We start from the raw sequence: 24634 nt of genomic DNA, 5'->3' as shown, positions 1-24634 counted from the left end.
AAAATTCATAAATAACAGGAAATTTATGGGATTCATTTTAATTTAGATAATATTTATTTGATAGGTATATAATACATTGAATTTGCCAGCACATGTGAGAGAAAACACACTTCTCGGCGAATAATACTTGCTTTTTCTTATATTCGACATCTTCCAGTTATTCCTACACTACTGCTACCGAACATACTTTTCCTGTTATCCATGGAACGGAGTTTCTTTCTTTTTTTTTCCATTTTTCTTTTTTTTTCTTTTAATCAACTCTTTACCCAACCGACTATTTTTCAACGTATAGTAGTTGGTTAACAAGTCGCACCTGAAATAGCATAGTATCTGTAAATTTGATGTTGCGCGTAAAAGAGAATACAGATAAATATATCGATTCATCGGTATTTGGCAATAAAACGTATAACGTTAAGAATGCTGTTAGTTAGTCCTCTTTCCACGTCGAAGATACAATATTATTACGAATGCTATACGTTTCTGCGTAAGCAGTGTTACCGCCAAATCAACTTTTAAATGTTACACAAAAATTATAATTTTAATGTCAACCGTGTATTACATTCGAAATGATTGGCAAGTAATCTTGATTTAAATGCAACAAACCACAATTAATATCGTACTGTTCGGTAAGCTGCACATCAATGACGAATAGTTTTTTCTTCAGTAAGCACAGTGAATGCCTCCTCATCGACGTTTACTTCTTGGGTTTTCATTTTCTTTTTTATTTTTTCTTTACTCGAGGATAGGATCGATTTGACGGTCGTTGTCTATTTACAATATTTGCGATAAAGACTAATTAATTTATAAACATCGTTGTCGTTTATGTACAGACGTAATATAAACGCATCATACCTTATAAAACGGACATGTGTAAAATTGTCACGAATTAAATAAACAGTGACCCGACTCGATTCGGTTTTCTGAGAGATACATGGCTCGTGGCCGCCAATAGCCCGCAACACTATGTCGAAATTGACAAAAGATTTTCAAAAAGAAATCAATTGAATATTTACGCGCATTTTTTCTATCTAAAAGGACACATCGACGATAAGATACGTGGCAATCAAACAGTATCCTGCTTTCGTTCTACCCCTTTTTCTTATATAAAATAAATCAAAAAAATTCTTAGTACCTAAGATCGCAAAAAAAGTTCACCGAAAAAATATACCTTGCAATTATAAAATATATGTATATATGTGTGTGTATGTATACATTAAAAAATAAAAGAGAAAAACATTGATACAACAAATGGGTTAACGAACGGCGTTGTATTGTGCGATCTTTCGTGTACTTAAGTCCCGGGAACAGAGAGGATTGCCGAATCGTGACAAGAAGATGTAGAAGTCAGTTTACCAATCACAATAACATAGTCATAATTTGAAAAACACTAGCACACCATAAAAACACTGTGTCTCTAATCTAAACACTTAAATAAAGTCCTAACTTCTTTATCTTCACGCGATCCCGCTACTACGCAAAGTATGACGCAAACAGTCTCGAAAAACGTATGTATAAGTTTTGGTAGAAAGCTATGCTACTCATATATGTCTCTTCACGATCAAAACGTATGAGTTACAGGTACCGAAGTAATAGAAAAAGTGCGCGTACAACGTTTTAAAGAACAGCGAGAACGTTCATTTTTATGTTTTGTAAAAATGATATCGTTATCCTTGGAAATTGGTTGGCGTAATTACCACGTAAAGTCATGGGAATTACCGAACAAACTTTGTGTCCCGATCAAACGAACATAGCAGCCGTTCGAAAATTGAAATCCTTATAAATGTGGTAAGCGAGAGGATCGCGAGAACGTTACTTGATCGGTTTACCCCAGGGAAATTGTATCGGCAACGGAGGAATATCGCTACTGGTGGATGATTCGTCCTCGCTGCTCGTGGCGGAAGCTTCCTCCGATATCATAGCTTCACCGCCAGCTTCCTGAGGTCTTTGACCTGCGCCGCAATCTTCGGCAGCGGCAGCGGCGGCGGCGGCAGCAGCGACGGCAACAGCAACGGCAGAATTCGTGGTAACCGCTGTTGCAGAAGATGAGGACGACGAAGATGTGGAGGAAGAGGAAGAAGAAGAAGACGGGTCACTTCTAGGTCTTCGACGAGCGATCGGTGTTGAATTAAACGAAGGAGACCAAGTAGATTCCTCTACACGCGCGGAATCCGTAACGGAAATACTTTTAGACCTTGCCCTCATATCGACGGAAGGCCTTCTAGGTGTCAATCGAAGCGATCCTTGCCTCGATACCGTTGACGTTGAATCTGATCTGCCCATTTTAGGCGGCGTTGCCAATGGCGCGGCGTCCGACGATCCCTTGGAAAATTCATCATCGATTTCCAACGTCCATGAGACCGAATCGCCTTTCTCTACCATAAATTTAACAGAAGAAGATTGCGGACCGTTCTTGTCGGGTGAGAGAGAATGTTCGACGTGTTCCGGGCCTAATGAACGGCTAAGCCTAGGCGTCAAATTCGCAAGAACGGTCACCACCTCGTTTTTTTGACGCAACCTCCATTGAAGCTCCTCGTTGCGTTGCGCTAACCGTTTGTTCTGCTTCGAGATTTGATGAAACGATTCGTGTAGTACCTCGTTGTTGTGAGACATTTGCCTCTCAAGTGCCTCTTTGCACTGAAGCTGTGCCTTCAGATCCTCGCATCTCGCTTCGAGCGTGTCCACTCGCTGTTGCAAAGCCTCTTTGTCCTCGATTTCTCGCCTAATATTATCGAGATCCGATCTCAACGCAGCGTTCTCCTGGCTTCTGATCTCTAGCACCGATCTCAATGATTCCACTTCCGCCGTGAGCGCGGCCCCTTGATCGTGAACGACCGATCTTCTCTTGAATTCCGCCTCTCTTCGCAACAATTCAGCCTCTTGCTCGGACCGTAATTTTGCAATCGTGGCCCGTTGCTCTTTCGCAGCCTCGTTCAAGGAATCGCGTAGCCTGACCTCGTATCTGCGCCTCTCCTCTTGCAGGGCTGCTTCCAATGTCGCGATTTGCACCGCATAATGTGTCTCTACTGAGAAGAAAAAAAAATTTGTTCCCTTCAGCATTGTGATTGACGTCATTCGGATAGATTGAAAAATGGAAGAAAAAACAAAGTCAGACAGACCGAGAGAACGGGATTAAGTTCGACGAACGTGCCAAACCTATAATTAACTTCGATGAACGTTACGTGGCCACTAAATTGAGCGTTTGTGAAGTTCGAGCAAGTTGTGTGTCCGCATTTGAAAATTTTACCTCTAAATTGTTCGCTGCTAAAGACGGGGTAGGTGTGCGTAGGCACACCAGCCTCCTCGCGTATTTTAATTAACAATTGCTCCACTTTATATGCTTCCACTATTCGCCACGACATCGGGAGCATTATGCTTGTTAAACGAGTGAATATTATTATCATATGATAGGTCGTACCAGGCACAGAACGTACATAACGTAAAATATAATATTCAAGTTAAGAACAGAAAGATAAAATATAGTAGAAGAACAAAACTGAATTTATAAAGGGAAAAATTGTAATTCAAATATATGTGATATGAAGATTCAATGTTAGAATTTGAAAAACTGTACTTATATACCGTAATATCGTAAGTTACGTCACTGTGAGTTTTCACCGTAACCAGCCAGGAAACGAAAAGAAACATAAATAATTCTTGGCAAGGCTTACGATCTTCACGAAGCTGGTCCAAGGCTCTCCGATGATTCTCCCTCTCTGACTCGAGTCTCTCTTCAATGCCGAGGTTTCTAGTTCTCAACTCTTCGATCTCCGTACACCTCGACATCCATTCTTTCTTCATGTTCTCGCAATCTTTTTTTAGCTTTGGAGTAGAAAAAGCGTCCAACTACGCACGAAACAACAAACGTGTAAAGATTGAAAATTTATAAAAATATTCAAATTTGCAGAAAAATGAAAAACGTACCTCGTAGGCCAAATACTGTACGGTGATAGAAAGGGCTTCTATTATTTGTTCCGCCCTTTTAACTTGAATCGCATCGTAATGTATGTCGGTTTGTGCGGCCTGGTCTCGCGTCTCCAAAGACGCCCTTGTCACCACATAGTTATTACCGTGTTGTTCCTTGGTATCGCGATCTGCAACCAATGTCACCGGTCCCATCACCATTGTGATTCTTCGATCGTATAAATAAAAAATTCGACTCAGTCCTCAGTCAATGAATTAGGCTCATTTAAATTCGGATACATTTATTCCAATAAATTAGTTACACGATTCATCCTCCTTCTCTTCGCCTCCCTTGTCGTTAAGTAACTCCGTTGTTATCGAGATAAATTGGAACTTCGATCGACCTGATCATTATTGTTCAAAATTCAACGATCATCGCAAAGACACGACTACGTGCATCATTCTCGGCACCATCGTGAAATTGACTACCACCTTCTAGTCATTTTATACGGCTAGATTTAGGTGTATCCGAAGAAAGTCGTACGGAAAACTCGTTCCAAGAGAGAAAACCGTTTATTCCAGTCTCTGGAAAGTCGAGCTACCTGTTTGTCAGGATCCTTCAGTTCACCGGATGCGATGAACCGACCTCCCCGCACGGACGCAGGGGGAGGTGTTTCTCACAGAGAAAACGCAATTATCATGGTGACACGAGGGAAATTCACGTACGTGGGTCATTAAATCGTAACGACGACGATTTGGTCTGACTACGTCATACGAGGTTCATCCTCCCATTATTGCTGATGTACGTGAAAGCACGCGGGACACGTCTGCGAACCCTCGCCACCCACTACCTGATCCTTCTCAGCAAAGGATCAGTGGCTAAAAAGAAAAAAAAAAAGACGAAGTGTGCCGGCAGTAAATCGATCGATTTTATTTCTACAGCCAAGCCAAATACGCTCAAGAGCACGGCCCAGTCAATGAAGACACCACTGGGTTAAGGTCAACTCTTGTACAACTGTGCCGGGTATTTGGAAACTCCAAAAAGTTAATTGACACCTCTTGATCATGTATCGCTATATTCTTCATTAGAACGTTAAAATTGTCTATTTCATCCGAGTCCACCTATTGAATCCGGATTATTTTCGGCACGATACTACGCAATATCAAATGTTTATCGTTTCCGCTCTTGTTTATACATAGATCCTCCTCTATATTTGATCTAACATTTCTTTGATTACACTATCGATTCCTCTATTGCAAACACTATTTAACATTTACATGATCACACGATAAGTGTTCCTTCTAATTAAGAAATTTTCTTCGATTATGTTATAATATTGTTGCAGTTTGATCGAATAAATTGTTAACGTATATATATGTAACACGACCAGACAATAGGTGTTGTATTCGGTTCACAGGAATTATTTAGCCGGGTCTAAACATATACGAAGACGGTCGCGGTTGGAAACAATGTTCGTTCGATAAGAATAATAATCGTGTAAGATACATCAAGAGGATCTAATCGGGATCGTCATTTATAACGATTTGCTGGCCAAGTCCGCACTTCGACTGAATTAGCACGAGCCACAGGCTGCCTCGCGGAGCGATATATCCCTCCTTCGTTCTTGTCGACCACTCCTACCACCACCTTGAAATGAGGTGCAACCTCGAAGAATACGAAGACGATGGACACGCGGAAAGCGGTGTCTGGCCGGACACACGCTCCGCGCGCTTGATACACACGACTTGAATATGACCCACAATGTCTGCATACGTTTCCATAATTTCTACGAATATCTTTCTCGGTTTCGCGCGAGAAACACGTTCGAATGAAATTTCCACGAAACGAAGAAACTCATTACAAAGGCTGTTCCACGAGAAAATTAATGTATGCGAACAGTGGCGGATTTTGTTCATCAAGAACCGTGCCTCGAATGAATTCGTCTTCTTATTTGGAATTAGCTACCCTTAAATGGCTGAGGATAACCGTATTTGTACGAAACGATTGTACGTGTTCACAAGTATCATTTGAAGATAATGGTCCGAATGATCGACGATCGGATAACGCTCTTCCGCTAGAAGCTTTGCAAACAATTGTTAATTCCGCTCATCGATAACTGTTTCGTCACAGTGTAACGTGAACGCACTTAATGATATATTAGAATTAATCATTGCTCTGGCATATTCGAAATATTTCCATTAGCTTTCCAAATTATTTACACGTTTCGTTCAAAGAGTATCAACGAAGAAGACACTGTACGTATGTTCAAGAAGAAGACATAAATCAGCAAAACAGTTTGTTGAAATTTTAAGTGACTATACTCCCCCAATTTGCTTCACTGCCAATGTATCTTGCCACGAGTCGCTTCATGAATGATTAATAAAACAATAAATTAAAATGAGAGGAAGTACAAGACCGTGACTCGTAGAAACTCATCCCGTGGTTAGTGTTTTCTAGGACGTAAACGATCATTGATAATAATCTTCACTTCAGTAATTTGTTCCACATATCAGGTCATAACTAATGTCGTTTCTTATCTTACGATTCATCTTGAAAGTAAAAAAAAAAATACAAATTTTTGCAAACTATCCCGAGAAAAAAAATTACCAGTCAAAGAATTACTTTCACTTCTTATCCAAAATTCATTTTACGATGCTCGTTTACGATTAGCCCGCGGGTTTTTCGACCGACAATTGTCCCCTCGGAGACAGAAAGAATCCAGGGTTTAATCCCGAGGACCCAGTGAAAGCTACGACTTTCTTCGAAACGACAAGTAACAACACGGAGGGATACGCACGTGTGCGTCCTCGTGCATGCGGAGAAACGGTTGTACGTACTGTACGCACCGCAAAATAACCGTGGGACTTTTTTAGAAACTAGCTACCGTCGGAGTAGCGCGCGGTCAATGAATTAGAAAGCAAGATGTTTCCTCGTGGTATTATCTTTTCTGCCGGCACCGGCTGGGAGGTAAAACGCTTCTTCTTGCTACACAGCTTCGATAAACCTCTCACAGCGCAGGTATGCTACTCGAAACTGTCTAGTAGGGTCGTTCAATAATTAAAGAGGCAAACTTAGCCGTAGTCGAAAAACTACTCAAGATACTTCCAAAAGCACTAGGCGGTACGGAGACAAGTGTATAATTACACCTTACACTTTCAAAACTACACGCGTTTGTGTCTCCATTCGTTAAACGACTCTGCAGAAGGATCTCGTGTTCCAACGTGTATCTGGTTAAAATTAGGTAGGATTATTAGTACGGTGAAAGGAAGATCAGTCGGTTAATTGCTTAAAGATGTGGAAAAAAATGAAACTGTTGATGTACCTTTCGTCGATGTCGTTATACTATGCTGCTTCGCCGGGACAGTGGTTGTTAATCTCCTGGTTATTGTCGGCTTTCGCGTCGCTGACGGACTCTTCTCTGGAAACAGAATTCGCTGCGTTAACGAGAGCATGTTACACACTAGCCGGCAGTGCCTTAAATGATGTATTATCGAGTTTGCAAGTACCGTACGGTGTGAACCGTTCTACGTCCGCGCAAGATAAAACATGTACAAAGCGTACCGGGGAAACACATAATTCCTCGCGTGAAAATTTAACGTTACACGTATACGATATTTAAAAGAAAAAGAAAAAAATAACAAAGAACATTTTAGAACGGTCTGTTAATTAGTGAAGTATCGAAAAGACGAAGTATCGAAGCGAAATGTAATTGAAATAATATTTACGGTAGTACGAGACGACCATGGTAACAATGGCCAAACTATACACTGCCCTTATCACTGATTCTTCAAAACCAACTATTTCCTTATCGCGATCGCTGTTTGCGTTCGCATACCACATTCGTAAAAGGCAAGACGATGGTATGCCGATCACGAAACTGTGCCGTATGCAAGCAATTCACAAATCACGTACTCCGGAGAGGAATATTTCGTGCGATGTGCACGACACCCGACCATCTGCCAGACTGAGTGGCACGCCGTCCTTTTGCCCGTTTAAATTTGAAGAAGGAACAACGAATTAGGAATACCGTCGGGGGTTTTAAACCGTGGAGTCGGCGACAATAAGGGATGCGTACCGTTACAATTCTGACCGTGGCCATAAATAAAGGCACTAGTATAATCCACGGTTAATTAGCGTAATAACATTAAGATATTAGTTCCATAAATTTGAATGCAATTTTTCTACAGAGTCACGTAGCATGAACGATAAAAGTTCATTTATTTTATACAAGAAACGCACGGTAATGAACTATAAATTAATCTTTGAAGATTAGATTTAAATGACATTTTCATTTGGAGATAATTGCATACAAATTTCGGTTCTCCAAATGAGAATAATATCTTAATGAACATTGTCATAGAAACATAAACTAAAATGAAAAATACGTTCATTCATTGATATAATTAGTACCTAATAGCTAATGAAGACATATTAATCCATGCTATTTGTTACCAAAAGTAGATACCTCTTAATGATTAATCATTGATACAAATCGCCTAATGCGTATATGCTTGATGATTAATGTACGAGAGCGCATACTGTTGCATAAAGGAAGGCGTTCAAAGAAAAAGCGTTCTCTTCGTCGCAATAGGCCTCCGGCCGGAAGTACGCAGTGGTGCCCTCGACCTTTCGTTTCCTCCGTTCAATCAGCAGACATATTTATATATATATATATACATAAACGCATGTGTGTTCGACCACGTCGTACGTGCAATTCTGGTGTCACATAATTTTAGGGTGCACAGGAACCGGGCCCTCGAACTCACCGAGATTGATGGGCGAAATTTCTACGCAGTTTTTCTTGTCGAAACTATTGACACGGCTCTGTTGACTACCACGACCGTTTGCTACCAGTCTTCTTGGTGGATTTACCGATGTTGGTGATCTCTCTGAAAAACATAATAAAATGAATAATCGGTCATTATCATCGCGGACACAAATTGGAAAGAAAATAAGTATAGCTTCCATAATGTACAATATAAGATTATTAGATAGTTCATTGACCGTGGAATTTCGCTTCCCTCATAAGTCGTAGTTACTTTAATAACATTTCGCGCATCATCGGAATTCGAGCTTGACGAGACGATATATATCGTCTATAGCGGGAACGTAGCGCACGAAGAGCTAAGTTTGAACCGTGCTCGTCGATTAAACCAACGAGGAAAAGAAAACGTTTATTATGTACACCAGGCTGCACCGTAGCCCGTTGCCTACGAGAGCTTGAGCACATAACGGCCTGACACGGGTCCGTGTGCATAATACTTTGAATTAATCTTGCACGTTGAAGAAACTAGCCGGGCAAATATTCAGGACATGCATAAGCGATAATCGATAATCGTTAAGTAACACATTTCACTGTGTACGTTTTAATTAAACCGGTAATTATCAATCACATTGAACAATCTTTCTATTTCAATTACCCTGATCATTCATTAGTGTAATTAAGTTAGAAAACCTCCGGTTCTTGCGCCACGCTAAGGCGTGAAAGTTGGAAGTTTGTAACTTTCAATTTTATATTTTTGAGTTCTACGTTGTATCTAAATTGTATCAAAGTCGGCCAGCTTAATTTATCTCGTAAGATAAATTCGTCTATCGCAGAAGCAATCCCGATGTAACAGAGCAAACAAGCTAAAGTGAACTAGAGGGAGATTCGCTCTAGAGCCAACCCTTTTTCGCCCATTTCCGATCAGACCAGAAGTGGCGAAAAAAAAGTTTTTTTCGGCCATTCGTTGAAATTATGACCCTCTAAACACAATAACTTTTACCATTTGGCCAGTACAAAAGTGACAGAATTTTTAAATGCTATAGCCCCTTCTCAAAATTTTCAATTTTAGACACGGGTTGGCTAATAATTCCCTGTGAGATTCCTCGAATAACAATGATCGGTGATCAAGATAAAAGAGAAATCCCCAACGACGTGTAAGTAGGGTACCTTTGATCCTCCTCCATAACGTTTTAAGCTCGCCATAGGAGAAACCGTTCGACCCATCTACCTTTTCGAATGCCCGTGCAAACGGCCATTTGCTCCTATTCGCGTCGATGGAACTTTCTAGCGTTAAATGAACCAAGAAGAAAAAGATAGATAGATAGCTACGGACATTCTTCTTCTTTTTTCTGTGAGAGACGAGATTAAAGGATTAACGAGGAGAGGTTTATGGGATAATACATCTTTCTCCGGTATGATCGCGCGGGAAAAAACGTTCTCAGGTTCAAAACAAAGATTGTCCCTTCTCTATTGTACGACTATACCTCTCTTGAAACTGCCCAGCCGCATTTTCGCCGAATCTCTGACGAAATCCGTCCGCAGAGGCGGTCTACCCTTCGATCCTTGCTGCCCCATTTTGAAAGTTTCCTTTCACCGACGATCCATCCCCAATAAAATTCCTCGAAAATTTCCGGTCACGTAACCTGCATCTTCACCTCGTCGTCTCTTCGCAGCCCACGTCCATGTTTACCATCCAGGCGAACTCCGTGGTTATAGAACACATGCATGGTACAAATTCGTGACCATAATCCAGCATCTTCGTCGAATATTCTTCCCCCTTGGTAATCGTACCGTCCTCCAGTTCTCACGAATTAATATACACTAGGGGAGTGCGTGGTGTTCCGTTCACCTGGGACGGTGACTTTCGTGTCCCTGTCGGGTATAATTCGAGGCGAGATTTAATCGGACGTGTGTCTTTCGATCGACAAGCACGACGACAGGTTGTCGGTCGTTCTTTCCACGACCTGAATAATCCAGAAGCGCGACGGGTGTCTTTCACCGGCACCTCGATCCTCGACCATGTCTTCGGCCATGTGGGTTTAACATCTGACTCGGATATGGCGATTGCGTAAGTGGTAGATGAAACCGGGTGCGTACCGGTGGTCGTCGGCCTTGGGAACGCACGTGGTCGCCGGGTGCACCTGTCTAAATGGGGTGGGGACTCGGGTAGAGACACCGTCGTTGGAGCCGTGTCGAGTCGAAGGACGTGTACGTACGTACAGTATAAGGTGGCCAATGAAGAAAGGCAATGCCGGAAATAAACCACTAGTGCCGTTGACCCGTAAGCTACGTCGTCAAGAGCTGCCTAATGTACACGAACAAGAGTTTAGACCAAGTTTGATCGCATCTACGATCACCTCTATTCTTTGATCAGGCTAAACGTGTTCGAAGGGAACACAGTAGCGTATCCAAAGATTCCTTCCGTAACGGTATCTTGGGAAACTTTCATTCGAGTTATCTCGAAGAGAGGGGACGGTAAAATCCAGTCTTATAGCATTCAGTCCTTGCGGTTCAGATTCCTTTGCCGATCGAAGCGAACGTGCGATAACATATGTAAGGCGTATATATCGCATGGGGTTGCTAAGTAGAGAAACAGCTTCTCTTCGATCGTTCCTCGGTATCGAGCAAAAAGCTAAGGCTCTGTGTGACACAATTTGAAAATCAGGTCACGTCGAGTGCGCTATCGGATGCGGTTGACACGGTACTGGGTATTGTATCAAAGGGAATCGAAGATATAATACGAGGTGATACGAAAAAACACGGAGAAATACGAACGTCGGTGATATACCCGAAAGGTTCTACGGTCACACAGTTTCGATGCACTTTGCACCGTCACCTTGCGGCATTCACTGACGACCGATGCACCGGCTGTTCGCTCTTTACTCGGCTCCTGTACTTCTTTTTGTCGCGCACACGTATTCCCTTCGGATAAAATTGCTGACCCGAATGGGGGTAGAGAGTAAGAGACCGTGAGAAAGGGAGAGAAGAAGAAACCAAATCAGAGGGGAAGGAAGAACGGATATGCAACACGCGTGCATAAACAGCGTCCGAGCGAGCACGAGGTCCGCCGAGGACTGCCGACTGGATGCTGCTGCTGCTGCTACGGCTACGGCTCCCCCGATCCAATGGAAACGAAACTGTCCAGTGGCGCCGGAAGAGGGGCACCGGCGCCCTCCTTCCTTTTCCTATCTAAGTTTCCCGGCTCCCTAGCTGCGGGTCGATACAAAACACCCTCCTACGCCCATATTTACGATCATCCCCACCCTCTTCTACGAAAGAGAACCACCTACGTAAAAATATTCCGTCCCGAAACGTTTTGGCGACGTAAAGGAGACACATGTTTACTCGAATACCAAAATTAATCTGTCGTATTTCAAACTTCAAGGGTAAAATTTTATATCTCTGAAAACAGAGCCTATGAAACGGTGTTTGGAAATATTTCTATTTCTTTCTTTTTTTTTTTGTACTACACGCGAAGTTGATGAAACGCAAAATAGCTTTTTTGTTATTTGATTAAGATTTAACATTTTCAAAGACAATTTACAAGTTTTTATACTGTCGCTTTTTTTGACTAAATTGCGACAGCACTAAGAAAGGAGCAGAAGTTATTTCGAATAATGAATAAATTGATTTTATTCATTATTCGAATAAAAATTTATTCAATACTGGTTAGCATTCGAGTGTTATTGGAGGTCAGTCGGTATTATCAATACCTCCCAGTGGAGTACCACATACGGGATTGCAAGAGCATGCGCTTTTTTGCAAATGCGCACTGACGTCTTTTAAAACAAAAACTTGTTCCTAGCTTCAGCCTGCATTTCTTATAACAAAATGAAAGAAAAAAAGCAATTTAAACGGTTCTTAATACCATTCGTATCTACTCTATTTCTCGGCCTTTGTGGTTTTCACTTTTTTTTAGTTAGACGCATGGTATGCGGTCAAATATAATTCGATATCGCAAAATCGGTTGGCATCGTGTTTATTCAAGCTCCACTGTTCATCGCAAGGTCCTCCATTCCTGGTTTATACTATCATCATTCCACGATCTATCTCTCTATTCGATCTCTCGCATCAACCCTTAATGGCCCACATTTTTATGATCAATATTAAATTAGAGTATGTTACGTAGATTTCGCCAAGAATAGAAGCATTGTTAACAGCGGATTTTAATTTAATTTGCGACGATGCAAAGACAGATGTTAATGCAACTTACTTGACGCGTCTTTGCTAGGTCCGGTGCTGAGATCACTCAAAGAGCTACGAACGGAGCTCCTGGCAGTTTCTTGAGTTGGCGATTTTGTTTCTTGACGGCCACGTAATCGCCTGATAATTAGAAACTTCTTAGCAACGCTACATGAATGAAAACGTTCAACCAAAAATATCAATGTCTCACCTTTTATCCTTATTGTTATTGTTATTCGCGTCGCCAACTTTCTTTTGAGTTGATCCCGTGGACGATGGTTGGGTAAGGCTCTGTAGGACCCGCGACTTCACCTCTTTCCTCACGCATCTAGTCCTCTGTTCGTTCTTACCAGCTTCGATCTTACTCATAACAGCATCCCAACGTCCACCTTTTCTGGACGTCCTTTGCGAACGTCTCGCTTCTTTCTCCGTTTCGTCCTTCGGACCAGACTCGATCATTGCCTTGATCTTCGAGACGACGTTCCTCTTAGGCATCTTGTATTTCTTCAAAGGAACCGAATCAGTTTTGTTCTGTGTCTTCGATCTAACGTTGTCGTTGTTCCGTTCCACCTCGATCACCGTAACCTCGGGTGGGTTCATGGATCCATTAGAATCAGGCGATCCCTCCAAAGTTGTCACAGGAGCCTAAAGAGGATCAAGTACACAGGAGCTGTTTCAATTGATCTACGCAATCACAGTAATACGAATAGCTAATCAAACATCTCCTACTGCTATTTGCAGAAATCTAAATGAGAAGGATAACGACCGGGAGAAGATCCTTTACTATTTTGATCCTTAAAGTAAAAGAAATATCCAGATTACTTTATTACTGACATCCGTAGTCTACTTAGGATTAATAGCGGATTTACAAGTTGATCCTAATCGCTACGAATAACTAAGCTTATCAACTCGCCTCTAGGTAATCCATAATAACATCCGGTTTAATAGGCGTTGGTTGACTTCTCTGCGATACCTCTGTATCGATGGTGTCCGGTGTGCGATCCTCGTTCTCTTCCGGTGCTTCTTCAGGTGCATGAAGCTCGTCCTGTCTCTTATCGAGATCCGAGTAAATACCACTTGAATCCATCTCTTCTCCGGTAAAACTCGGACATCTTCGACCACCGGGCGCGCAGAAAAGAGTACCATCGATTACCTGAGCTTTCCTATCACCGCGTACGATTTCCTCGTACGCGTCGGCATCGCTTTCTGTAAAAAAATCCGAGTCCGTCATCGGATCTTGTCTGCAAGGTGCCGGCAGATTCGGTGCTGGTGCGACGGACGGTGGATCGGCTCCGCGACTCGCTGGCCTCGAATTTTCACCGTCACCTTGATAACCGGCTTCCAAACTGGTGATACTCGTCACCGATGTGACGAAACTGATAGGAACGGTGCCGCCTCTGACGGGTTCGGTGGGCTTAGGATCCAGCGGAAGTTCTTCGGGAGACGGCGTCCTTTCGCTCGAGGCCTCCTCCGTCGGTTCAATGTCGACCGATGGCCTAGACGCCGATGCTCGCGTTAACGCCAGTCTAGAACCAGCCGATCCCGTAAGATTTTCACAGGATGGTGTCCTGGAGCACTCTAACGCAACCGTGAAGTCGGTCATCTGGTCGGGGGTCAATATACCGAGACTTTCGTCGTGTTCGAACGAATTCTGTTTGTTTAACATCAAATAATGCGGAGTTGCGTTAGCTGCGCTATCATTGTAATTGTTCAGGGTTGTGTCCAGCAGGCAGCTCTCACCAGTATCCTCGATCATATTTAACTGAGAATTCTCGAGCAAACTGTAAACAGCAATGGTTGAAGACACGTTTCGCAGAGAGTCTACTCGACTTTATCTCACCGTGTGTGAAACAATCGGACGATACAAAAGTTACATATATATACCTGAAAAAGTTACTCTTCTCCTCGGGGAAATGAACCAACTGTTGCACGTCATCTTTGTCAATATCCCACACGGGTGATATCGTAAACTTCTTATGCCCCGAATCTACTAATTGAAAATATCATTGTTAATTGTCTTCTTTACATACATATTTCTGGTGTTAACATTCAGAATAATTACCTTCGATGGACGGTGTAGATACGGAACGCGTTCCACACTTTGTTTTTGGAGTGTTGGACTCGTCCTCGGTATCAACAAACTGCAAACATCCTGACAGTATCAGGGAACGTCGATGTCCAGGTACAAGGGTCGGTGTACCAAGTACCCTTGACTTCGGAAAGAAAGACGGTCGAGCCGCGCGTGGTACTGGTATCCGACTCTCCCCTACGTTCTGCAATCAGATTACAGAAAATGATAGATACCCTTGCACGCGTTGACTAATCATAAACTATTTCACACATTCGTTTAGCTGCTCGAAAGACGCACATTCCAAGTAGATGGTTACAAATTCCTCCATTTATCCGTTAATTAGTTGAAACGTTCCATACCCTGAAGCTCCAACTAACTGAATATAGACATGCTTAATCGCATTGTAGCAATCGAATTAAATCCGATGGAAACAGACTTCTTGGCAATGACGTACAACACAGCCTCGTGTTGTAATAGTGATGGCTATTTGAAACTTCGTATAAGCTTTCAAGCATCCCTTAGCTTCTGGAATCATTTTTAAAAATCACTAATCTTTCAAGAGTCTCCAATATCCATCACTACGTACAACAGAATCTCCTGTACGTTTCAACGTTTATTATTCGAATTGTAAATTAAAAAAAAAATGAAGCTAAATGATTTTTCAAGGTCGACCAAAACGTTTGACCCGAAGAACGACACGAAGAGTCCGTTGCCCTTGGCCCATCTCCAAATAAAACCCTTCGTCCCCGAGGTGAATCAGAAGTGTCTCTCTGGCAGTTGGCTAATTTAATTTTAACCCTGGTCCACGTTACTTCTCGTAGCTACCTTTATCCATCGCCTCCTCTGTTCTTTACTTCTTTCCTATCGCGCAAGAATACGTGTAATTGCGTACTCTTATAATCCGTCAAACTGATTCAACCGATAGATTAATCTTATCGGTCGCATAGTTTAGTTAACGACGTGTACCTATAAACAATACGTTAAGCATAGGTCGGACTTTGTATTGTCAAGAATTTCGAGTATTTGCTCGAGGATCTCCCGATAAAAGACATCGGTAAGATTGTACTGTTTTCAATCCGTAATCAAGTCCAGAAGGAAAACGCTGCATTTCACCGTGCCGCTAATAATAGTGTTACCGATGGCCTGTTCAAAGGCAAGGAACCGGCTGCCAGAGTAATAGAGTGCGTTCACCGACGACCCTGTTGAACGACGTCGTGACTGAGAACTGGGTTACATCGCGCGCGAGTTTTACTACGAACCGCTACTCGTCAACCTGGTGAACCCTACGCGCAAATCTCCGACGAAACTTTATCTTTTCTTCTAGACTCTGTACACACGATCGCATCAAAACCGGATACCAATATTTCGTCCGGCAAACTTTACGCGAAAATAATAAATTATTCACGAACGATGCATTATCTTGTTACGAATGCAACGATGACGTATGTGCTCATTTTTTCACCAGCCTCGAGTATATCTACAGAGTGGTACATATACATGGAATTGAAGATTTTTCAAGTCTTTCAGAACATTCAATTTGATACGATTCTTAGAATAGTCTATTATTAACAATGACTTGCAAGAACCGTCTGGACCACCCTATATAACCCGCATAGTGGTTCTAAATCGATATTCGTGACATGTTCGTTATCGATCTAGGAAAATGTCACGGTCATCGGACGAACGAGCGAAGCGATATCGACAAGAGGAACAATATGTTTAAATATCGTATCGACTTTGCGACGATGCCGACAAGAAAACGTGGCAAGAATCAAAATCAACACGCACGCGTGTGTGCGTCTCTGTATTTATCTAAATGTGTGCACGGATCAAGCCAATGACGGGCAAAGGCCAGACCGGCAGTATAACTTTATTCCATTAGACTTTAATTCGTGCCAATTCGAGCCGCCTACCCGGGTCGCTTGTTATCTGTTTGCCACGCCAGGCGAAGCAACTGTGTTAATTAGGAGCACATTCGTTTCGATTTTTCTAATCTAACGGTAATCACGACGAATCATTGAATCTCAGTTATACAGAAACAATAGGTACTATTGAAACGAATGGAGAATCGAAGATACGACGAGACGCTCGTACGAGCCGATTACACCAGATTGTTCTTCGATTCGAAATTCTGAAATTATATCGACGAGTAAATGTCATTCCTTTCGATCAGCGAAATCGGCATCGGGATGAAAAATACTTGAAACGCTTTCTAAAAGCTGAAAGACTTTCTAAAAGGCGGCACCGTTTAGAGTAATAAATTACAACGCATTTACATCGTCGCTTTGGTTCGTTGTTCTGCTTCACTGGATGTCATCACTTAACTTCAAAAAAAAGAAAAAGAACTCGCGGTTTTGTATAATTTCACCAGTAAAATTGCATTTGGCAACGTCGATCCATCGCGCGCGACTACGTAAGTGACAAGAACACACGTGACCCGGTGTTGTGATCCCGTGTAACCAGATGCATAATTTCAAAGCTAGTCGTAATTTGAATGGAATTAATTATCGCACCTGCGAGGACATCAACGTGCTCTCCTCGGATAGTTATTCCAAGCACGCGTAACACCCCGTTTTGATAAGATTAAGAAGGAACGGATCGACGGATATCGAACGCGGAAAAGATTCTTCTTAACGGAACAATATTTACGCACGTACGCACGCTTCTTTGCCACGATAGAACCGTGGTAAAAGCAAAACGATGATCGAAATATGAACGTATATACATGGTCGTTACATCGACTAACAACCAGCGCATCCTCGGTTGCGTAACCGCGATCTTCGGATCAACGAATTCGACGCGCAAAATTAATGCAACTACGAAATTGACTGGCTTTCGTTCGACGTCGCTTTTTAACGAATAATATATACACGAAGAAAAGCGAGAACGTGCATAGAGATCACGCGAAGTTTATACACAGCGTGTTACAATGAAAATAACGCGTTGACTGGAACACTGGCTACGTACTTTAAAATATCCATTATTAAGGATAAGATCAATTAACTTTCAAATTTAAACTTTCAATTTTATACGCTACATTATTAGATTAATATTAATTCTATTCGAAGTTTGTCTTTTCTTTCCTTTTACTAATCATTCGATTTAAGACACCCATCATTTCTTTTTATATTTCGCCGATCATCGGTGATTCCCATGACGTTGAACGTGTTAATATTTTCATCGCAACACGCTATAGACGAGTTGAACTCACGATCGGTGCCGATCGATGCGTTTTCCTCTTCGCGCCTCTCTCGCGCTCCTCATATTCGATCCGATTCCAAGTCACTTTCCCTGGTCGAGCAAAAACACGCTCTCTTAGTCGGTAATAGTCACAGGACTATTAATAAAGCCAACTTTTCGCGTACTGAGTCACAACTGGACGAAGAGGATTCACCCCGTTCCAGTAATTCGTACCTACGACGCATTTGCGATCTCGATCACATCTCGAACAATGACAACGAAACCTTTTCTCTCGCTTAAAAAAAAAAAAAAAAAAAAAAAACCCCGTACTAGGAACTCGAAATTTCCCTCGGTACGGTAACGCGGGAAAGTTTGCCAACCGGGAAACTCGGAGGCAGCGAATCGATAACGAGCAACACGATCGCGACGAGTCCGCCGCGTGTACGACAATGAAACAACGTTCCGGATTCGCTCGGTGATCCCCTGGTACTACCTATGCCACCACCGAGTATCCACATACTGACACAACGATAGAACCGAAGACAGACAGACAGACGTACACGTTTACACGCGTGCGTCGTCCTCGTATTATACACCTTCACCGCGCGAGCGGTACGGACTGACAACAAACACACCGCAACAACGATTACTATTCTTCAGAAACACACGGTTTCTGCATTCACCGGTCCGTGAATCCGTATAACCAACGCGGTACCAGCATACTCGAAGACTGTACAGGGTGTTGAAAAGATACAGGGTGTCGGTATGGGTGCTGGAATCCGGACGAAGGGTTGAAAGTGTTCCATGGGGTGATCCGAGTCGTACCTAGCGATGGGAAAAAGAAAAAAAATGTTGCTCAGTGAACTGCTGATTGAATCGCAATCTTACCCTTAATACTACCCCTCTCGGAGCACCCTATATGCGTCGCAGTTTACTCAGGTGAGATTCACCGGTGTCCTCCTAAATCGCAGCTGCGTACAAAATTCATTCTCACCTTGAAATTAAGTAAAAGAGAACATATGCGACAAACATAAGCCGTACATTGTTAAACGTGTAAAGTAGCTTCTCGGTAAACGTCATCAACCGAAGAACAAGGTTGTGCCACGTTACGAGGTTCACTCGGTTTTCTCATAGTTACACACGTCCTCAAATAGAACCGTTTTCTTTCACATAGCAAAATGAATTCTATAACGATTCGTCGGTAGAGTGAGTACGTAGAAAGTGGAAAAACATATGTATGTATATTAGAAAACAGATTGAAAGAATGTAATAGATTTTCAGTTCCTCTTACGTGCGTAACTTAGAAACTCGCGCGTTAAAGATGGTAACGCGGCGAAGAAGAGAAGAGAGACAACTTTCACCGTACGATTATCCGCACCGTAACAAACGATAAGAACGTAGTCTGATAATAGCTTGGCAAAGTGAAGTCACGTGTGGTGCGCATAATCGTCGGTTACAGAGGAGTATTGTCGTGGAAACACGAGAATACAACTTGGTACGGTATTTTCCGTGGAAAACCGATGACTCGTTGCCACGGTAGAAATTTCGTGTGAAATAAACCTTTAACTATCGTACACGACACCAGTTTCGCGGTTCTAGAATTTCATGGTACGAATGTGTTTCAACTCGTCCAAGAACGATACCTTTCTGTCTTGACATGTTTATCGATTTTAGGATCGAATTCGTGCTATAGCTACACGTACCGGTCCTCGTCGACCTTTATATACATCCGTTCCTACTTCCCGCCGTGTAAAAATCCCCGAGAGGACCTTGAAAGGCCTCTCCCTAGCCTCGTCGTGCCGACTGGACAAGTCGGTACATTTTCATGCAATGCCGCGTGTATGCGAGAGACTTTTACACTAGCAATTGTCTTTTTCAATAGAATTCTTTCAATTCTTCTATCTTTCTCATCCGCCTTAAAATCCTTAATTGGTATTAAATCCTTATCCGAATAAATGGTTTCTTGGGAGCTATTTAAGTACCATTTTATCGCATTGATAAACTGCAAGCGAATCTGCTTGGTAACGTTTAAAAATTTGATAAGATAATAAAGAATAACATTAATTTTCAAATAATTATCGAATGGAAAGGCCATCGAGGTTCCCACAGGGCCCCCATAAGACGATTTTGCGTCTAAGAATGCAACGAGAGTAATGTTTACTTGAATATTAATCAAATCTAAATTAGTTATACAAGCTTTAATGTTAATTTTATAAATTTTATTTGAGCTCTTTTTTTTATGTCGTATATGTGAAGGGGCGCTTTTTCGGAGCTCGCCTCGGACCCCCGAAATCTCAGGGCCGACCCTGGGTTCCCATAATCCAAAAAGGGGTTAATCTATCGTACTAGTAAACTCGTTATAATTCTTCAACGCAAAACAGAAATAGTAAAAGTCGATGAATGGTGTATAAAGTATTCAACGATGATTATTATCGGTTCAGCCACCCCGATATTATCTACAGACATTCGCTCATCTAGACAGAAATATAATACAGTTGACCGCAATTCACTGCGTATTCCTGCCAACTATTATAAATATATATATAGGTCTCCTCGAAAATGTTAGATGCAGTTGTCTAATGAAATCATTGGATTTCACGCAATTTCTGTTCGAACGCGTTTCAACGAGACCGTTCGATACGAATAATACATTTCAATTCCTAATTTGCAGTCGTTTCACGGCATGGAAAAAGTCTATTTGCACATGTACCGGTTCGTATAAACGAGCACGTCTCCGAAGGACCGTTAAACACGGTGAAAATTTTATGAAGAAAGCACCTCCGACGAATAATGGGTCAGTCAGTGATATAAAAAAAAATAGTCCGCTTTTACAACCAGTTCGCGTGTCGTTTCTCCTCTTTCCACGTATCTAATGTGCTCGATGATCGTTACGATCAACGCACCTGATTACGATTGATTGGAAATTGATGATTCGGGCTATGCGCGTCATTACGAATGTGGTGCTGCATCGAACGTGAAAGTGTTGTAAAGTTACACAACTCGAATACGTAAATTTGCCTCATCGAATTTGCCTTTCTATCGTTTGTCGTTTAGGTTGATGGAAAAATAATTGCATTTTTCGTTATTGCAAAATTCATAATAACACTGGTAACTTCGAACATTACAAATGGACGCGTTCTCTTTTCTTTATACAATAATCGGAATTATTTTCGCACAAACTTGATATTTTTAATAATTCGAGACACCTTGTTGACCGTGCGAGGCACGAATGCACGGCTCATCGATCACGAAAACTCGTGACATAGCTGATTACAAATGTGTATGCATCGCACGAACATGGCACGTAGGTATCCCTGCATTGTTCAGTGATTGATGTTTAATGAAATCGATCGGGAGAGAAGAAACGATCGGTGTTCGAACGTTAACCAATATCTTAGAATCAAGATAACGCTGAACCTTTCATTTGTAAATGGGTTAACGCTAAGAAATTTCTTGAATACACGAATCAAATGTTTCTATCTGATCGTCACGGTTTCCACACGACTGCGGGTAAATAAGTGCTTTGCGGTTTTTCACAATCCCATTCTGGCTGTGTAGACACAAATACGGTATAACAATTACTTCTCTAACTTAAATGTAAATGGATGCATCGGAGAATAATTGTTCAAATATTATCATATTCGAATATTAATGCAAACTAATGTTCATATATAGGAGCATACTTGAATCTACCGATAAGTTTCTATCTGCATACACTTAATTGAACGAAATTAAAAACCATTAGTCCCACGTGTGCATATCTTAAGTACTTGTATTTATAGACTCGATATCTTTCAAATATACTAGTTGTTTATACGGTCAAGATTCATCGGCGAACAAGAGGTCTAAGAAACAAGAAAAGCTTCAGAGAAATTTATTTCAGCCTCGTATAAGTCGGCTCGTATTTATCCTACTTCCGCGTAATTTACAATAGCCAGAACAGGGCAAGCGTATAATAAAAACTATGATCATGCAAAAATTTGCTATTATCATTACAGAAAACAAGCAGTCTTTTATTCGTACTGCAAGGAAGTCGACTATGTGTCGTAGCCCGGCTGATCATGACGGCGCCAAACTACTTTTTCTGCCCAGACAGACCGCTACTACTTGTCCACATAGTCGATAACCGATGCGGCTCAAAATTGTAACCGAGAGAAAGGTCTTTCTAAAAAAAAAAAAAGTGAAAGAAAAAGGTCAGTCTCGTACAATCACCTATCCCTCCGTTCAGAAGTAGAAACAAATCAGAAGTAAGAAAAGAAGATTAAGTGTTTCTTAGGAATCAGCAACAGTTGTTGACAGACGTACCCACGCTCATCGCGCGAAATGATAACGAACCCTAGAACCAACTGTAATACCATTGAACTGAATAAAACAGATATAATTTCAATGACCTTTAACCCGTCACGATAAACTAACGACTGATCCTTTTATTTTGACCAGAACTCACCTTGGCCATCGTGTCGTGGGTGGGTCCTAAAGATTGCTCCAATCCGATGATCTCTGGTACCGATTCCCGCTGATACTGTTGCACTTCCTTGACATAAGTCTCGTTCTGGAAAACGGCAATATATGCGGTGGTCGCATTACCAGTCGTTTTTTTACTTTTTTCCCACGCGACGCTCCTTTTCGATCGCACCCGTGTACAACTTTCGTAGCGACACGTCGATTGCTTGCGGATGCCTTCACGCAGCGACGCTCCCGACGCCGGCGTCGCCGAGAACAACGTTTATTGATCGGCGCCGTGCGGAGGCGTCGTTACCCGTGGAATGGAGAGAAGGGGGTGGAATTGCCGGTGACGGAGATAGTGCTCGAGGTGGCGGTGGTGCCGTCGTGGAGATGGAAATGACAACGGAGGCGCCACCGCCGAAAAATCATTCCGCAAAATCTTCGCTGACTCCTCGAACTTTCTTTCTCCCTCTTTCTCTTTCCGGAAGTAGGGTAGATATAATTCTGAGGGAACAAGGAAAATGTATACCTTTTAGTATGGATACGATTACAGTATTCCCTTGCAAACTGTCCTGATGAGATTTTTATCTACTGTCCGCAGCCCTATCCCCACCATTGCGTGAAACAGCTTGCTCTATCGTTGTCTACAATCTATAGCCGACGATTAGGATCAGCAACGCATATTTGAAAATTTAATTAAATTGCTGAGATTCAACTATGACTATGTTTCAATGATTTTTAATTAGATGATATTGAATAATAATATCGTGAACTTACCCTTTCTCTATTTTATTCTCTCGTCCTAAACACACCCAGCTAAACGAACCGAAAATTAGATAATAGTAAATCTCTGTAATATCTAGCTGTCAACTGTCATAGAGTCGAGTCCAGCTAGAGACAATTAGCAAGGGAATCCTGCTTGATGATCAGAAGAAGGAAATAGAAGATGGAGAATGAGTGGAAATACCGTGTCTTCGATATTCTCAAAATGTTTAAATTTCTTCGTATAATAAACATACCTACGATAAACATATTTGTCTATAATGAGATTTGAAATGTTCCTTATGTAACTTCAATGCGTCCGCAAGAATAAACATGTCGACCATTTCAGAATTTGCATTGTAGTCTCAATTGACTGATGTAAACTTACCGAATCCATTTTTCATTATTTGTGTCTTCTAAACATCTCGCACTTCACTTTATATCTCTTATCTCTTCGATACATATTTCTACACCTATCAACACTACCGTGTCAACATCAGGAAGGGAAAGTCAAGCGAAGAACGTCCGTGAATATTTTCAAACATGTTTTTCAACTAAAACAGCGAATCACCTGAAATATATATTCGTAAATAAACCAATAACTTTCGAGCATGAAATTAACCTATAATAGGCTCTTATAAAAATCGCGCCATTTAATTCACTATTTGAATTACAATTTTACCTGTGTTACGTGAATTTAGTTTTAATTTTAATTATCAATATGAAAATTTTGGGAATAACGAGGACATTATATAAATTGATAATTAAAGTAATAAAACTACGATATTTTCATTGCACATAGATACACAGATAGAAATATTTTTTTTTTATTTATACTTGATAGCTGCACAACACAGTAATTACCAGAAATGCAGATACAGTAGCACAAATGAAGTTTCGTTTCGAAAGATTGGCAGAGTAAAAGAGAAATACACTTTACGATATACGCTAACATGTACGAAGTCGTTTTCTTAATGAATTTCATAATCTTACAACGATAGCAGAGTTGTACGATATCGTAATATTGACTGCTACAAGAGATCTATACCTGCTGTTTTATCATTCATTGTATTATGATATCATTTTATATAACACTAACGAGTAAACATTATCTTGATGAATAAAAAGATGAATACACTTATGGACATATTTCACTGTATCTGATCCAAGTGTTCTGTTGACAATCTTTACAATTTCACAGGAAAAACTTGCATTATACGATATCGTACTTTTCATCACGACAGACAACTGTGTCTCTTGTCATTATCATCGTTTTGAACGATAATACAATGATATTGACATCTCAACAGACTCAAAGTAAATATAA

General features: G+C 41.5%; 1 protein-coding gene and 1 long non-coding RNA gene across 7 annotated transcripts; one reads left to right on the top strand and one right to left on the bottom strand.

Annotated features, from left to right (window-relative positions):
* Positions 1-126: 126 nt before the first annotated feature.
* toc (toucan) lies at positions 127-23860 on the bottom strand. Of its 6 annotated transcripts, none has more exons than XM_034318546.2 (12): positions 23696-23860; positions 22547-22651; positions 14911-15121; positions 14733-14838; positions 13762-14629; positions 13060-13493; positions 12880-12989; positions 8668-8790; positions 7224-7319; positions 3922-4091; positions 3669-3843; positions 127-3020 (listed from the first exon to the last, which is right to left on the bottom strand). In XM_034318546.2, the coding sequence occupies exons 1-12, from the start codon at positions 23702-23704 to the stop codon at positions 1810-1812; spliced, it is 3618 nt and encodes a 1205-aa protein (XP_034174437.1). In that variant the 5' UTR covers positions 23705-23860; the 3' UTR covers positions 127-1809. The 6 variants fall into 6 exon arrangements, with proteins under 6 accessions (XP_034174437.1, XP_034174434.1, XP_034174435.1 ...); XM_034318543.2 differs by having other exon boundaries at positions 127-3023; positions 23696-23857; XM_034318544.2 differs by having other exon boundaries at positions 127-3023; positions 14733-14835; positions 23696-23857.
* Positions 18124-22707, top strand: LOC117601599 (uncharacterized). Its single transcript, XR_013062301.1, has 2 exons — positions 18124-19038; positions 22098-22707. It is a non-coding gene; the product is annotated as an uncharacterized LOC117601599 (long non-coding RNA).
* Positions 23861-24634: the final 774 nt, after the last annotated feature.

This window comes from Osmia lignaria, chromosome 6 (assembly GCF_051020975.1).
Source record: "Osmia lignaria lignaria isolate PbOS001 chromosome 6, iyOsmLign1, whole genome shotgun sequence".
NCBI lineage: Eukaryota > Metazoa > Arthropoda > Insecta > Hymenoptera > Megachilidae > Osmia > Osmia lignaria.
The sequence above is the reverse complement of the archived record's forward strand: the minus strand, read 5'-3'. Positions and strand labels throughout refer to the sequence as shown.

Bases quoted from the DNA above. Each gene is read 5' to 3' on its own strand.
- toc (XM_034318543.2), bottom strand. The intron at 13,494-13,761 runs GCGAGTTGATAA...GATCCTCTTTAG, and splicing joins TTATTATGGATTACCTAGAG to GCTCCTGTGACAACTTTGGA. The intron at 3,024-3,668 runs GTAAGCCTTGCC...TTTTCTTCTCAG, and splicing joins GGACCAGCTTCGTGAAGATC to TAGAGACACATTATGCGGTG.